Source organism: Parasteatoda tepidariorum, chromosome 4 (assembly GCF_982258835.1).
Source record: "Parasteatoda tepidariorum strain Cologne lab strain chromosome 4, Ptep-v5.0, whole genome shotgun sequence".
Taxonomy (NCBI): domain Eukaryota; kingdom Metazoa; phylum Arthropoda; class Arachnida; order Araneae; family Theridiidae; genus Parasteatoda; species Parasteatoda tepidariorum.
Window position 1 is genome coordinate 60,126,885 of NC_141758.1, and position 17,910 is coordinate 60,144,794.

Below are 17,910 nucleotides of genomic sequence, written 5' to 3' on the forward strand. Positions count from 1 at the left end.
ATAGGGTCCGTTATTGCAAAAAAACTTTTTCAAGGAGTTTTTAAATTGTAAAGACTTACAAGATTATGCTCAACACTGTAAAATAATAATTAAAAAAATTCAATTTTAAAAAGTAAACAGCAATTGCAGCTACTAAATTAGCGATGCAACATACAAATATTTGATATTTAGCCTATGCTGCTGAACGCAGAATATTCTTTTCGGACGAATAAAGGAAGAAGCGGCTGCCGAGGACAAAATTTAGTTCGTTTACATTTGTCTTTTACATTTGTCACATGAAGATACACAAATTTGTGAAGAGTCCGATTAAAAGATTTATTTTGTGAAGGGTCCGTTTTTAAGTTAAAATATTTTGTGAAGGGTCCGTTAACGGACCCAAATTTCTTCTAAACAGACCCCTGATTAAATCAAAAGTTATTTCAGGAGGATAGTTTTCTATTTTGTGCACTGTAAGAATAATAATAGAACGTAGTACTTTGTTTCTGTTTGTAAATTGATTACTTAATAATGCACAATATGCTTAAATGCTGGGCTGCAAGAGGCATTAATGTTATTAGGAATTCCTAATAGTCTAAGGAGCATTCTAATGATAAATACAATAATTTATGTAGACAAAATTCTCGTCTATTGTATATGAATGTGGACTAAAGTAAAACAATTGTATTTTGTCTGCCTGTCTGACTACAGTTCGTTGAGGTTAAAATTATTGTAATTGGGTGTAGTCTAAGAGCAAATGTTAGGAAATAAATAATCGTTCCTTTAAAGCTTATCTGTCCTCATTATGTATTCCAGATAATGTATTTTGATATTGCAAAGTGAGAATCTGCATTCCGGTCTGCAGAATAACAATTGTCTAGCTCCATCTTAAGGATTATTTAAATAATCAATATTTTGCGATGGTGTCTCTTAAAATATATGTTAATTTTTCTTTTTCTTGTCTTGAGGATAAAGGATATTCCATGTGCATAAATAATCTCATACAGTCTTATTTTGAGAACTTCTAATGTTTCACAATCAGAATTTCAAAGAAGGATTAAGATATTCAGCTAATATATTAAATTAATGTGTTTTGTTTCCTTAAACAATTGTTTTTCTGGAAACAATTAAAAAAATATGCATTATCATATGAGAAATATGCATTATCATATCATAATATTCTCCTTGAGAAAAAGAGAAGATTATTATTATATTTTTAATTGCATAATAATTATAATAAAAATTTAAACAAAAATAATAAAACAAAAGTAAGTACAGTTTTTTAGTTCTAGCTTTGGAAATGGTAAAGATTTTAATGTAAAGTTAAATTAATATTTTAGAAAGAGTTGTGCAAGTTTTAACTGAACCCGACACGTTAAAGAAATACTTTAATCAATACAAGACTGATTTCAAGTGCTTTGAGACTACTCGGTAAAGTATTATATATTCGTAATTTAAAAAGGTTCTAAATCTTCGCACGATAATTTTTTAAAAACGTCTTTTTTTCAAAATGATAAAAAATTTCTCAAATGTTAAATAAATTCCAGGATAAATAAAATACGTATTTTAATTCATGATAAAATGCAATATCTATTTTTTAATTGCTTTTTTAATTCCTTGATTCAAGTTATAAAATAATGAGAAATTGCAATTTTCTAAAAATTTAAACAGTTTTTCGAAACCGAAACTAATAACTAATCTTTCATTTTTCAATTTAATTGCTTTTAAATTAAAGATGCTTTGCCTCAAATCGATTATTTAGCTGTTATTGAAATATAAATTGAATGTATATTAATTGAATGCACTATTTAGTTATAAAAATTTGACGAGAAACGTACATCACTTAAAACTAGAAAAACTGAAACTTAGTATATAACAATATTGCTCAAAATTAGTCAAAATGACTGCATAATGAAAGAATAACTAATGTGTAAAGAAATTTGTTTAATTAATTTCTAATATTTTTTTAACAGTTATATAACAAGTTATTAGTAAATATTAACAATAAAAAAACTTACTTCACTTGGAAAAAAATATTAATTTATTCAATAATATTTGTACATTTTTCTTTGCAAATGAAGAAGCAGTTTAAAAGTAGTCAAAACCTCCCCTAGCAACCTAGTGTTAATGGGAAACGCCTTGTTAAGGATTCAGTTCAATACAAAGTTTGGAACACTTAGAGGGAGTGGATGACAATCGACATTATAATCTACGTCATCACTCACATATGTGCATATCTATTTAAATGCACGTGTTCCCCATTCTCAAATTTTCTCTTTAGAACTTTTTAAGCTGAACATTTCCTTTTCAACACCGTAGGTATTCACGCCGAATATCACAGCAGATTCTCAGAAAATAGATAATGATTGTTTCAGTAGTACTAGATTGAATCTTTCACTAAATGATTTTTTCAAAAAGTTAAAGAAAGTTTTTGCTTTAAATTTATAAATAAAAAGAAATATTTCTAAAATTTCGAAAAAAATATTTTTGTCAGAAAAATTGAAAAAAAAAAAAAAAAAAAAAAATCAGAAAGAAATAACGATTTCTTCGGACATTTTCGTTACAATTACTTCCCCCCCCCCAAAAAAAAAGTAACAAGAAAGCAACTAAAAGTACTACTAAGTTTACAAAAGTAACGAAGTACAAGTAAAAGTAAGTATTTTGTGCTTTCACTTTCGTTACAAGTAACGAAAGTAAAAGTATTGCCCTGCGTGGTGCTTATTCACATTAAAACCGGTTAAGTGAGCACACATTACACCTTATTGAAGATCAGTTTTTCGATTAATAATTCTGTTGAGTTTGAGACTGTTGTCTAGACATTTTCATACATATCTAACATTTACACAGCGGATTTTTACTTATTCAGTAGAGGTTTGAAAAACTAATCTCTTTTTTTGAAATTTATTCGCCAGTTAAGCATTATAAAGAATCGAAAAGGATGCAAAAAAAAAAAAAAAAAAAAAACAGGAAAAAAAAAACTATAGCACAATTATTGTGATCTTAGTGAAAGAAATATAAGGTCATCCATAGTTAGTAAAATGAATTATCATTTCTTAAACTTACTGTCTTATTAATATTGACTTTTTCTTGATAAAAAAGCAAAAATTTATGACAAAAAAGGAACTTAATGAAAAGAATGGTAGAGCCTTTATGTTTAGATAAATTTGACATTCTCGTGTGTTGGCTACCACTCTTAGCTTTAAAATATTACATTTAAATAACTTCAAATCCAAAAATTGTCTTTGGCATTATTTATTTATTCAAAATTTTTGAATTAAGTATATATTTTAGAGCTAAAATCCTGTAAAGCGAATGTGCAAAATGGCCAAAATTATTAATCTTATTGATTAAAAGTTTTACATTGATGAAAATTTATTTTAAAAATTACGTAATTTTTCAAAAATGAAGTAATTAATGACTTAAATGTTTCAGTAATTCTTTTAAAAAAAACTGTAAAATAATGAAGCATTACGCAGTAGTTTCAATAATCATTTCAAGCAATAATATTGAATTATGACACAACTGGTTCATTACTCGTTAGATTCATTTAAATATAATATTCTTAAAACAATAAATTTATGACATTATTTATTTATTTAAAACGTCTGAATTAAGTTATTTATTTTTTAGCTAGCTTCAATGAAATGTTTAAGAAAGAAGAAGCACCATTAATCACGCTAGTTTTACTCTTAGAAAAAGCATATTTTTATTCTGTAGCCCTTCAACAATTAATCCAATTAACGCCTAACGTATATTTAGTGAACTACAAATGACTTCCAAATTGGAAGAATTATGTAGTATTTTCATTAACTCTGAAGAAATGGCATTGAATAATTATTCAATAGAATCATCATTAAGATGAATCATTCAAATATCATATTCTTAATGTAATAAACTTGTGAAATTATTAATTTATTTAAAACCTATGAACTAAGTTATTTATAAGCTAATTTCATATATATGTTTAAGAAAGAAAATACGCCATCTATTACATTAATTTTATTCTAAAAAAAAAAAAAGTGCTTTAATCTGTAGTTCTTCAGAAACTAATTAACGCCCACATAATATATATTTAGCAAATTGAAATTTTCAACAACTGCTAATCAGCGAAAAATTATGTAATAGTTACAGTAACATTTCAAGGCAATGACATTCAATTATTACTCATTGGACTAATAATAATTTAATAGGATCATGCAAATATTATATTTTTATAGAAATAAACTTTCTACACAATAATTTACTTAAAATTTCTGAACTTAGTTATTTATAAGCTAATTTCAATAAAATGTTTAAGAAAGGAAGTACACCATCAATCACATTAATTTTATTCTTAAAAAGAAAACTTTTTTTTCTGTAGTTCTTCAAAAACTAGTTAACGACCATATATATTTACCAAATTGTAATCACTAACGAGTGCTAATCAGCGAAAAATTAAGTAGTAGTTTCAATAACGTTTTGAAGCAATGGCGTTCAATAATTACTCAATAGAATAATCACTCAATATTACTAAAGTAAAAAAATGTATTTATATGAAACTTCTGCACTAAGTTATTTATTTTAAAGCTACTTTCAATCAGTGCCGGATTACCTATTAGGTCAGACTAGGCCATGGCCTGGGGCCCCCTTAAAATTGATTTTTTGAAAATAAATTTTAAAAAATTAAGAAAAACAATGATTTAAAAAAAAAATTAATTTCAAATATATATTAATAAAATATGATAATTTTTTTTATATAATGTTAATCATATTTATTTATTACTTATTAGAATTTAATTTATCATTATTTATTTTAATTTTAAATATGCTTTCTTAAATGAAGAGATACATAAATACTGTCGAACCCCGCTATAGTGAACACGGTTTATAGTGAACTCCCGGATATAGTGAACGAAATGTTCGCTCCCGTGCCTTACTAAACACGTATAATGTTATTTTTTGTGGATATAATGAACCAAAAAAAAAAAGGGAGAAAGTTGGATATTATGAACTTTTTTCTGTCTTCGACTGATTTTTTTCCTTCATTTTTTGAAATTTCTACATAAAATACACATACCGATTTTTAGAACCATCTATTGAGTGAAAAGTAGCAACAAGCATTTTCTCTTGTTTTCTTCTTCTCAGTTTCCTATCCCTAAATAAAGGCCATCCCTAAATTTTTTGTACGCAAGACGAAGAGTAATAAAAAATAAAAGTTAACACATTTTTTGTTACTACATATTGTTTAACCATTTTTGTATTTCTTTTTATTGGTCATTTATCTTAATAACGTGCAATAAAAGGGAGCAGTTCGGAAAAAATTAGTTAAAATTGTTTGCAGTACGGATATATTGAACTCCCGGTTATCATCATCATCAGCATTGGCACGACAGCCCTTTGTGAGCCTGGGCCTTCCTCAGAAGCATTTCCCATTCTGCCCTTCTCCCAGCAATTGTTTTCCAGTTCTTCACTTTTAGGATGGCAAAATCCTCATCCACACAGTCCTTCCATCTCTTTTTGGGCCTTCCTCTTGGCCTTTTATTGGAGGAGGTTGCATTAGGGACTCTCAATGTTGTTTGTTCTGGGCTCATTCTCACTACATGCCCGACCCATATCATTCTACTTAATTTAATAGATTTAATGATATCATCGCCATCAAAGATTCTATATATTTCAAAATTATATCTTTTCCTCCAGTTGTCGTTATCGAGTATAGGGCCAAAGATGGTTCGTAGGACCTTCCTTTCGAAGGTTGCTAATAACTTCTCTTCCCTTTTTGTTAAAGTCCATGTCTCTGAAGCATAAGTCAAAACTGACTTGATTAATGCCTTATAAAGTAAGATCTTAGTCTTTCTTTTTATTAAGTGAGATTTCAATAATGATCTTAAACCATAGAAGCAGTGATTGGCTGCGATTATTCTTTTTTTTTTGATTTCAGGATTGATGTCATTTTGATAGTTTATTTCTGATCCTAGATAAGTAAAATTTTTTACAGATTCAAACTTAAAGGAATCTATTTTGAACAATTTAGGGATGGTTTCCATAACTCCCGGTTATAGTGAACCGAAATTTCGGTCCCTTGAAGGTTCACTATAACGGGGTTTGACTGTACTATATTTGATATTTGTATATGATATTTGAATAAATAAAAAATATACGAGAAAAAAAACTTAATCTGAGGCCCCCAAAATTTTGAATGGCCTAGGGATCCGCCTACGCTTAATCCGGCACTGCTTTCAATGAAATATTTATGAAAGAAGCTCATCATCATTCATATCATCAACTTTTTAACTTTAATCTTCAAAAAATACAAATTTTTTCAGGAAAACTTGTATAGTTTCTAGACTTTAAAAACTATTTAAAGAGCTGCATATTTTAGTGCATTGAAATCATCAACAAGTACCAATTTCTACGTAAAATGCTGAGGTGTTATTACCCAGTTTAGTTTTATTAATCCTTTCGAACATGACATTGAATCACCACTCAATGCGCGATCATTTAAAAACGGTTTCAACTTGATCGTTGAACTATCATGTCAATAAAACAATCAATTTGTGTCATTAAGTTTGATTAATATTTAATGCAAATTAAATCACATCCAACTAAAGAAACACAAGAACTGGTCAGTGTGTTAGGTATTTAAATTAAGACGTATCATTAGGCTCGGGTTCCTTATTTTCTTCAAATTACGTACGACCGAGTACTTTTTAGTATGAAAACTGCGAACTATTTCCAAGGATATACTCGTTGAAAGAAGGAGCAAGCAAATCATCAAAATTATAATGTATCTAAGAATGATATGATCCTTTTGTAGAATTTTAAGCATCATTAAGCTGTTTTTAATTGAAAATGTTCAGCCTTGTAACTGATTTAATGAAGTTACGCAACTTCATTCAGACAATCATAGCAATTACATTAGTCACCTTCGTCATTTAGTTGGTTCACGTTTCAGATATACTTGCCCAGGAAGAGGGCAGCAGATACTGCCTCCGGGGTACTACGACTTCTTATCCACTTGTCGAAAATACTCTAAGAACTAAAAATAGCACCCACTTTTTTGGGCAAGATCAGATCAAGGGGGTCTACTGAGGTTGAATCCCCCAAATTTTTTAAAATCTTAAAAGTGGTTGCCAAAGTTCTTGGGGTTTAACTGATTTTTGTGCATGCCCAGTCTGTTGTAGAATTTATAACCACCACCATTGGAACCTGATAAAACATTGATGATATTGCCCTTAAGTGATTAATAATTATTATGCAACATCGTATCTTATAGACGGACAATTGCTCATGATTTCAGTTTCTATACAATAGGTTTTAATTTAAGTTAAGTGAGTTACTCATTGTAGATATGCATTTGTATATATTCTTCTCACAATTCGCGTCTGCTCACAATCCAGGTGGCTTTATTTCAGTACACTGTAAAAAATTCCAGATCAAAATACGGTAAAAAGTACTGGGACTCAGGGTGCCGATACTTTCTACTGTAAAGCATATTTTTACCGAAACATATTACGAAACAAAAATCTGATGTATCGTAATTTTTACAGTAATTACCGTAAAGTCACAGAATAACTGCAATTAAATAAATATTACTGTAAAACTATGTATTTTACGTTCAAAATGCATTTTACGGTAAGAATTGTTTTTGCGGTCAAAATATATTTTAAAATAAAAATAATTTTACAGATGATGCACCCAAATCGCCGGTATATTATACCGTAATTTGAGCTGCAATTACAGTTTAAAACTGACCTTACGAAGTGCTAAATTGACAACCGCGAGAGTAATTTTTATAAGCCGTCTTCGAAAGCCAATACTTCACAGTTGAGGTTTTTTAATTTTATACGAATGTTTAATTGGAAGGGGCACCCAAAGAGCAAGTTTCTAAGTTTCCTATGGCCATTTGAAGAAGCAAAGTATAATGGCAATTCATATTCTAAATTTCTGAAACAATCTACAAAGCTACTAAAATTTTCAGGATGTCTCCGAATTGCCGTAACATAACAAGGTTAGTAGAATAGGAAAATTTTGATTATTTTTTCAATCTGTCACTATTTTCATAGTCTATTTTCTCACTAATCAATCTGTCACTATTTAATCTGTCACTATTTTCATAGACAAACGAACTTCGTTTTTGATTGTTATTTAAAAGTATTTGCTGATGATTTAATTTTTTCTTTTAATTTTTATATGCAAGCATATTTGTAGTGTTCAATCTAAATGAATTCTTGTTTTCTATATGAATAGTGGAAAATGTTCCACTTACCTTTAGACCGCCAATTTGATGATTCATAAACCTTTATTGGTTTTAATTACAAATAGATGAAGATGAATTTACATGAAATGGTAAATGATGATTATAAAGTGATGTAAACATTGAGTTAGGTATTAGCGCTGCATGGCGCGTCTCTAGTTACATTACATCTACTGTTTTTAAGTTTTTGAAAAATAAAAAGTTATTACTTCTGATGCGCCAGCGGCGCCATCTGGGGATAGTTTTCTCGGCTGAGGGGGGATGACATCTGGGGGTGAGGGCTCGTTACATCCTCCCACCTTGAGTTTTGGACGACGAATGTCATGACGAAACTCAATTAGGCAATTCAAGTCTATAAAGTTTTCGACATGGTCGTAAGTATGATCCATGCCGAGTTTTTACGCGCACCACTCTTGTTTTTCCATCTTTGCCGGGGTAAAGCGCTTCTATTTTGCCCAAAAGTCAATTGATGCGTTTGTTGTTATCGTCCCCTATGAGAACGATTTCTCCTTCTTTAACTTGAGAGTCTTTCTTTTTACGGGCAAAATCCTTAAGTTGTCCAAAATATTCAATTCGGAAACGTTTTCTTAAGTCCTCTCGAATTTTTTGACGATAGGCAAATCGTTTTTTCATCCTTGTGGCATCAATTAGATCAATATCTGGTACTCCAGATTCTTTAAGTTCGTGCAAAAACATGGCAGGTGTTAATGGTATCAGGTCCTCTAGATCTTCTGAGATGTACGTAAGTGGTCTGGAATTTATGATGCTTTCAACATCACAAATGACTGTGTATAGCTCTTCATAGAGAAGGTTTGCTCTTCCAAAGACTTTTCGTAAAATTGATTTTAGCATTCCAATCATTCTTTCAAAAAATCCACCCCACCAGGGTGCAGAGGGAGGATTGAACTTCCAGTGAATCTTTTTCGAAGTAGCAAACTCTTTTAGTTTTTCGAAGTCTACTGATTTCAGATCTGCAGCCGCTCGAGTCAGATTTGTGCCGTTGTCAGAGAAAAACGTTGCGGGTCTTCCTCGTCGTGTTATAAACCTTCTAAATGCCAACAGAAAGCTATCCGTGGAAAGTGAAGTTACTAATTCAACATGAATGGCTCGGAAAACCGCACAGGTGAACAGCACGATCCAACTCTTGCTTCCATCCTTCAAAAAGAGTGGTCCGCACAAATCCACTCCAATGACCTCGAAAATCAATGCTTCTCGTACACGATCTTCAGGTAGAGGACCACTTAGGACTTCTGTAGGACGAGCGCTAAACCTTTAGCAAATGACAAATTTTTTAATCACTCGTTGAACAGTTTTTCTGCATCTGAGGATCCAATATTGTTCTCTTAGAACTGACATTACAATTTGAGTTCCGGCATGATTTAGTTCTTTGTGTTTATCAAGTATAAGGCAGTGAGTGACATTATGGTCAGATGGTAGAACAATAGGATACTTAAATGTTCTCAAATCCTGCCTCATGGCTATTCTTGCTCTGACTCGTATAAGGCCTTCATCATCCGTTATAGTTTGTAAAGAAGTATAGCAAGGCTTGGTTTCTTCTGCTAGGCATCTGTTCTGCACGTACTTCATAATAACCATTTCAGCGTCTTTCATTTCTTCAATAGTCAGCTGTTTCTCGAAGTTTCGTTCATTCGTAGCACTCTTGATGTTTCTATAAAATCTGTAAATCCAAGCAGTTACCCTTATCATTTTTCGATATGATGTTAAAGTATCATATAACGGAATTTGTCCTTTGAATAAATTTGTTGAAGTCACTACCGTTTTTCTTCTTTCAGCGTTGATAATGTCCAAATCTGGATCGACAATATCTTTCGGCCAGAGCTGAGGTGGCTCTTTCAGCCACATAGGGCCCTCCCGACATTTAGATTGCTTAAGATGCTCTGCAGAACATCCTCGTGAGGGAAGATCAGCTGGATTAAGAGTTCCGGGAACATAATTCCATTCTTCTGGCAAACTGAGAGATCTGATTTCTTGGACTCTGTTGTAAACAAAAGGGGTCCAATTTTCATTCCTTTTTATCCAAAAGAGAGCATTTACTGAATCTGACCAGAAAAATGTTGGAATATTTTCAAGTCTTAAGTCTGATTTAACTCCATATGCCAGTCTAGCTCCAATTGTACAGGATAAAAGTTCAAGTCTGGGTATTGTGACGGGTTTTAGAGGAGCTACTCGAGATCGAGCTTGAATGAGCTGACATGATGTCGAGTCTTCGTTTTGGCTTCTCAGGAATATGCATGTAGCATAAGCTACCTTGCTCGCATCACAAAAAATATGTAAACTTAAATTTCTCGAACCTTCAGGATTGTCCAAGAGACATCTCGGAATGGTTATATCCTTCAATTGACTTAGTTGTTTTTTGCCATTTTTCAAACGTTTTTCTAATAGAAGATGGTAATTCTGCATCCCAAGTGCATTTTAGCTTCCAGCACTCCTGAAGCACGATCTTCGGTATTAATGTTACTGGACACGTGTAACCAATGGGGTCGAATACTTTGTGAACCTCAGACAGGATTTTTCGTTTGGTTAAAGTCTCAGAGGCCTGTGATGTTTCCTTTAAGTCCAAAGTCAATGAATCAGTACTTAACTTCCAAATCAGTCCCAAAACTGGTACTTTTCTTTCTTCTTCAGGGATGGCTACTTCTTGTGAATTCAGGATACTATGCTCCCACCCTCTTAGATCGAATTCAGCTCTCTTCAATACATACTGCGATTCAGTCATAAATTTGTGCAAATGTTCTCTATCTTCAACACTGGTTAAGCAATTATCTACATAAAATGATTCTTCTAATTTAACTGCCGTTTCCAGCATTGATTCTGGCGCTTTCTTCAAATGGTACCGTAGAGTGGCTCCTAATAAATACGGACTACAAGTCAAGCCAAACACCACTCTTCTATGTTGGTAAATTTTGATCTTCGAAAGGTCTCCATTTTCACACCATAGAAATCTTAGGAAAAGTCTATCAGCTTCACTCAGTTGGATCTGTAAGAAAGCTTTTCGAATATCTGCAATGACTCCAATCTTTTTTAATCTAAATCTGTTGATCACTGTAGGAATGAGCTCCACAAGATTAGGTCCTTTTTCAAGACAATTATCGATAGAGGGGAAATTTTTTATTTTGGTCGAACCATCAAAAACGGGTCTGATCTTGGTAGTAGAATTTTCTTTTATCACAGCTCGGTGTGGCAAAAAATGTTCATTGGTGGCTGTATCGTATGGGCTAACCTCTTCGATAATTCCCTCTCGTAGCCATTCTTTAAATACTGCTTCATAATCTTCTAATATTTCTGATTTCTTTAGGGACTCAACGCAGTTCTTCAATCTTCTTTCAGCAACACTTCTATAATTAGGCAAAAAAGGGTGATTTAAGATCCATGGAAGGCTCACTTCATATCTCCCATCTTCGAGTACCTTTATGTTGTGATTAAAATGGTCTTCGGTAGCTTTTGCAACTTCTTCTCTTGATTCTTTTTCACCTGGATCTAATATTCCTAACGTATCCCGTTTCCAGAGATCCGAAATTTTAGCCTGAGCCACATGAAGGGACAAAACTGTGTTCAGGGCCGTTTTATCCATTAGGCACTGTAGGCAACTGCCTAGGGGCCCCGCCACGTTCAGGGGCCCTGTGCTACAGAGAAAAAAAATTGACAATGTTTCTTAAACAGGCCGGGATAGCCTGGTCGGTAGGGCGCTGGGCCCATATCCAAGAGGTCGTGGGTTCGATCCTCGCCGGCCGAAGATTCCCCGTGTAGCAAATGGTGACTGATGCACGTTAAATCTGTCGAGTCTCAAAGTCCTCCATGTTCCCACAACAAATCAACACCTCTGGGGGTACTGATCCAGGAGTTTCCTTGTCTTCTGGATTGGTTCAAAATTACAAGGCTACGGAGTTGAACGTAAGTAGTCGTAAACCCATGAAATTGGGTCGGCTGTTCAACGACGGTTATAAAATAAAATAAAATGTTTCTTAAACAGTAAAAATTTAATTCGAAATTTCAATGACGATTGTCTTGCTCTGTACATTACATCGACGCTATTTTAGTACATTTCTGAACGCATCCAAATTAGATATTAATATTATGGTAGTTAGTTCATATATAACGCAGTAATATAATCGCAAGCAATTTTATCGCGGTAATTTTAACGCCGACTAATCAGATGACTATACAGCAAGAGCAGCTTTTTAAACACAACATGCTTGAAAAACGAAACTTTTCCAAAGTGAAATTAATTAAAAACTGTCTTCGTTCAACTATGTCTCAAAACCGTTTAAATTCATTGGCCATAATGGCAATTGAAAATGATGTATTGGAAAAGGTTAACTTTCAGGATGTCTTGAATGATTTTGTAACAAAAAAAGTTAGAAGAGTTAATATTTAAGCTTATTGTATGATTTTTTTAAATGCATATATTAATTACTTATATTCTTTTCGTTTGATTCAATATTTTTATTGAATAATGTGATAATATACCTATGTAGTAAAAAACAGCGTAATTATGAATAAAGTGTTGTGTTAGCGAAAAAATATATTAGGAAGTTAGAAGACGGTAGGGGGTGGGGCTGAGACGAGCATTGCCTAGGGGCCGCGACATGCATAAGCCGGCCCTGACTGTGTTGGTACTATTACTGTTTTCAGGATCACGAGTTTTACCCATAAGTGTCCAACCTAATCGCGTTTCGAATGCAATTAAATTTTCTGAAACCGATTTAATAATACTTGTGAAAAGTTTACCGCAAACGTCGGCTCCGATAAGTAAATCAATTTCTTTAGTTTCTGAATTCGACCCTTCCATGTTTTTATAATCGCAAAATTTAATTCCTAACTTATTCGCTTCTTTTATCCACGAGTCGTCTCTTATTTTAGGAATTTCTGTACAAATTTTTTCCTGATCATAAACTTTAAAGTTACAAAAATAATCCCGATTTAAATCGCTCAAAAAAATTCTGTATTTATAATGCTGATTAGTTCTTTGCAATCCACCGAAAAGACTATGATATAAGTTTTCCTGCCCTATTGGTTTGTGACCTATTTTATTTATTGTTTCTTTTAAAAGATACGACTTTTGGGACCCCGTGTCTATCAATCCGCGTATAACTATTTCTTTTTGTCCGTTTATTAAGCGAATTGCTAACGTTTGCATTAATACTTCCGGATTACAAGTTTCATTCGACAAAACCGTACTTTCCACTTGACTATCTGTTTTCTTTTCCGGACACATAAATGTATAATGACGTCTAAAACAAATATCGCATTTTACAAAACTCCTGCATTTTTTAGCCGTATGGCCAAAGCGAAAACAAATAAAGCAACAACCGCTTCTCTTTAAAATATCCCTTTTCTCATTTATTTCTTTAATTTTAAATTCATCACAATCCCATAAATTATGTCTATCGTTACCGCAAGAAATACATTTATTTTTCTTATTACTCGATTCATTCAATAAACCTGACGCCGTTGATATGCGATTCTTATTTTGTTTATTCGAATTCTCGACTTCACTGCTACGCTTTGAGGAGGGGAAAGGGGAACATTCTGAAACTCGTGTTATAGACGAACTCAAGGCCGTGGCTTTTTCTCGGCTAATTACTTCTGTTTTTAAAATATCGAGGATCTCTGATACTTTCTATCTAATCGAAAATAAACAAGAAATCTCTTAATGGCGGTCCCTGTTCGGTCTAATGTTCAATCTAAATGAATTCTTGCTTTCTATATGAATAGTGGAAAATGTTCCACTTACCTTTAGACCGCCAATTTGATGATTCATAAACCTTTATTGGTTTTAATTACAAATAGATGAAGATGAATTTACATGAAATGGTAAATGATGATTATAAAGTGATGAAAACATTGAGTTAGGTATTAACGCTGCATGGCGCGTCTCTAGTTACATTACATCTGCTGTTTTTAAGTTTTTGAAAAATAAAAAGTTATTACTTCTGATGCGCCAGCGGCGCCATCTGGGGATAGTTTTCTCGGCTGAGGGGGGATGACATCTGGGGGTGAGGGCTCGTTACATGTAGGTTTTAATTAACAGTTACAGTATTTTAATGCAAGATCAGGTATTTCAATTCAAAAAAGATTTTGTCTTTTCTCAGATGTTTAAAACACTTTTAACTAAAATTAAATTTCACAATTTTTATTATAAATATTATCACTGAATTCCATGTCCATTTTGATTAGGTACTAGATTTATCTACAGTTCCAGGTTCTGATCCCGACCTGATTCCTGGTTTTTAGATCTGATGCCTTTAAGAGTATCATATCCGAAAATTCCTGTAGATTTGGACGAGATACTTCGTCTTAGAAGTGTGTCTGAACTTAGACATACAGAAATAAATTCTGTTTAAAACACCGTACTGTATGGTAATTAAATTTATCTTAAAAAAACAAGTAAAATTCTGGCTAAAAGAATTAAAATATTTAAACCGTTCATTAGGAAGTTTTTACCGCTGGTTTTTAAAAGTAACTTATTACCAGAAATTTGTTTTTCAAAATTATATTTCTTACTAACGCATATTTAGTAAAAAATATAAAACTGAAAACTAAATTTAACCAAATAAATGATTTTTTTGCCATGCTAAGGTATCACACATTATGAAACCATATTTTATTGTTAATTTTACCAAAATCATTACCGAAGCGCTTCGGTAAAAATTAACTAAGACCAATATACCAATGCGGTAAATTTTATCATATCCTGGTAGTTTTAATCATACCTTTTTTCCCAGTGCTCGCTAAAATAGTAAAAAAAAGTAAAATAAGAAAAATGTGAAATAGAAATTTAAAAAAAAACTTTGGATATAAAATAACTAAATGAAATAAAATACAAATGAAACGAAGTAATTTAGCTATTAATAAATAAATAATTAGAATCACATCAGGGGATTTTAATAACCTATCGTGAATTTAGTTTCCATTTAACTCTAACAATATTAATTATAAGTGACGTATATTACATGATATATTAGTCTAACAACTAACGCGACCTATTTTTCTTAGTAATTTATTACCAGTAACCTGACTTTACTACTAATTACGAGGATTAGTATGTCTCATGCTAATTTCATTAAAATATTTCTTAAAAAAATGTGAGTAGTTAAACAATGATTTTGATAATGTGTTATTAATCATTTAACTGTTACTTCCTGTTTTTGTAGCCTGAGAATTATAGAGTCAGAATTAATTAAAAATCGCAGATAGATTCATAATGATAGAGCTTTTTATTGTTAATTATTTTAAGTGAATAGATAATACTTTTTATAAGAACTTAATATCATAACTTTATCGGCAGTTTTTTAATCAAGTTTTGTTATTTCGTACCAGCTTTTACATCTTTAAAGAATTTTTTTCTCGCTAAAAAATGAAATTTCAAGAAATTTTCTCCATTCATAAATTTTTCTACATTTAATAAGTTGTTCTAAAAATCTACTTTTTGAGGTTGGTTTCCAATAAGACGTGATAAGAATTTAAAAATTCGCTGTAACTTTTCTACTTCAATTGCTTAAAAAAGTAACTATTTAGATATTTGCATAATACGCATAAATTACTTAACGCATGAATGTTCAAGGTTTTGAATCGGTTGCTAGAAGAAAATCCATAAACTCAAGGAAACAATTCTAATTTCTCTTAATTAAATAATTCTTTAAAAACCTACATTATTAATATTATTTATTATTGTGTCAGAAAAATTTATATATTTTTCAGGAAAAACAGAAATTTTTTTCTAATACCCATCTGGGTTGACATTTCGTCAATTTAGACATATTAGGGCAGATTTGTTGGTCACTTTTTCAGGGGCACCATATTAGGTGGGCCACACTTGTTCCCACAGTAAGAACAGATCACCCATGCCTTGTCCAGGATTCAAACCCAGAGCCTTTCTAATGACAGACTAGTTACCTGACCCCTACACAGTCTGGTAGGCGGAAAAACATGCATTGAATTTTCAGAAACTCGATTTTTACATTTTCCAGAGGTATGCATATTTGAGATCATTGTAATAAAATGCTAATTTTTATTTATATGAGTTTTATTTTATTTCATAGCCGATGTTGAACAGCTGGCCCAAGTCTGAGTTTACGCCTATCAATGTTCCGTATTCTTATAATCTGAAACCCAACCCAGGAGACAAGGAACTACTGGATCAAGTATTGGGGCACACTAGCCTTCTTGGAAGACTTTTTGATGGAACTAACCCACATTCGGGTTACATGGAGAAGAAAACAGCGAAAACCTCCCACGGTTAGCCCGACGGCAAAGGTATTCAAACCCACGATCCGTCCACCACTGAGAATATTCTACTTTCTATTACTTTTCTTACTTTGAGGATTTCTATTTTTTTTTTTTAAACTCTTCAACTCAAATTTGGTTACAGTTTTTCTGTTTCTAATGAGATAAAGTTTGCCATTCAATTAGTCATTCATAAAAATTAACCCACAGACGATTCTGTTTATATAACATAAGTGATGTTTTCCAGCTTTTCCAGATTCACATTATTTAAAGAAATTTATTGAACCTTCATTTATATTTTATTATTTTGTATTCCTTTAAGTCAGATAAATTCTTGAAAAACGCAAACGTTATAGCATCGGAGGACTAGGCCAGAAAATTAATCTTTCTAAAGTTATCTATTATTGTTAAATTTATAATTATTGCTATTTTAGCATTACCAAAGATGTATTTGCTTTTAACGTCTGGCCACTGTAGCGAAAATACCGCTCGCTATTGTGAATTGCTGTAGTAACGAAATTTTATGCATTTTAATAAAAATGTTATTTCTCTTTATATTGTTACATAAATAAGGGATATATAAAAGTAAGTATGTTTTTAATCGATGCTCCTCCAAGTCCAATAATTAGCGAGATTGATACTGATTTAAAAATTTTCTTTCTAGGGTTAATTTAAGTAAAAACTAAAAAAAAGTATATTTTAATTGAATTATAAGAAAATGATATAATGATTTACTTTTTATGTCAAAAGGTCACTGATCAAATGCATAAAATATGGAAAAGAATTAATGGTAAGTACTCACTATTCTGTTACTTAAATAATTTAATGTGAAGAGCTTTTTATTATTCAATTTATGTAATATTTTACCTCCTTTTTTCTACAGAAATATCAAACTTAAAATGAAAGAATAAAAGTTAGTTTGTTAATGATATTTTGCATTTGATTTGTTTATTCATTTTTAAACTGTGTTCCAACAAACTAAAAACCAAATTTTATGCCAACTGTACGAGCTTTTTGCACTGAAAAAACCATTCCAAGATGTATGAGTCGTTTAGTTCTAAATTGTTAATAGATACAGGATTGAATTTATAGTTGCTCGGATATTTCCATAAAATTTTTAAAAAAAACCTTTAATGTAAGAAAAGTACGAGAGTAAAGATTGAAGCAGAGGATAAGAAGCTCATTAGTTTACGAAAAAAGGAAACTGTATTCTGTAAAATTGTAAAAAGAAAAGGTAATTCATGTCGCAATATTAATAAGTACATAATATATATTCGGTATATTCGCAATATAATAAGTATTTTTGTAGGTTTAGTTTACTTTTAATTTGAAATATTCGAAAAGCTTTTTTTTTCACGTTCAGAGAAAAGAAAAGTAAATTATAAAAACCATAAAATAAGAATTTGAATTTTTTTATACATTGCAAGGATTTAAATCGATTAAAATTATAATCA

The 17,910-nt window shown here is 31.5% G+C and overlaps 1 protein-coding gene across 1 annotated transcript in view; it reads right to left on the reverse strand.

Annotated features, from left to right (window-relative positions):
• The window catches only part of LOC147810992 (uncharacterized), a 75,117-nt gene extending 63,316 nt beyond the window's left edge, over positions 1-11,801 (reverse strand). The window contains exons 1-3 of the mRNA XM_087162185.1: positions 10,689-11,801; positions 9,564-10,624; positions 8,222-9,479 (exon numbers count right to left, since the gene is read on the reverse strand). Coding sequence (XP_087018311.1) covers positions 8,672-9,479; positions 9,564-10,624; positions 10,689-11,801 — 2,982 coding nt within the window. The 3' untranslated portion in view covers positions 8,222-8,671. The remainder of the gene's footprint in view (positions 1-8,221; positions 9,480-9,563; positions 10,625-10,688) is intronic.
• Positions 11,802-17,910: the final 6,109 nt, after the last annotated feature.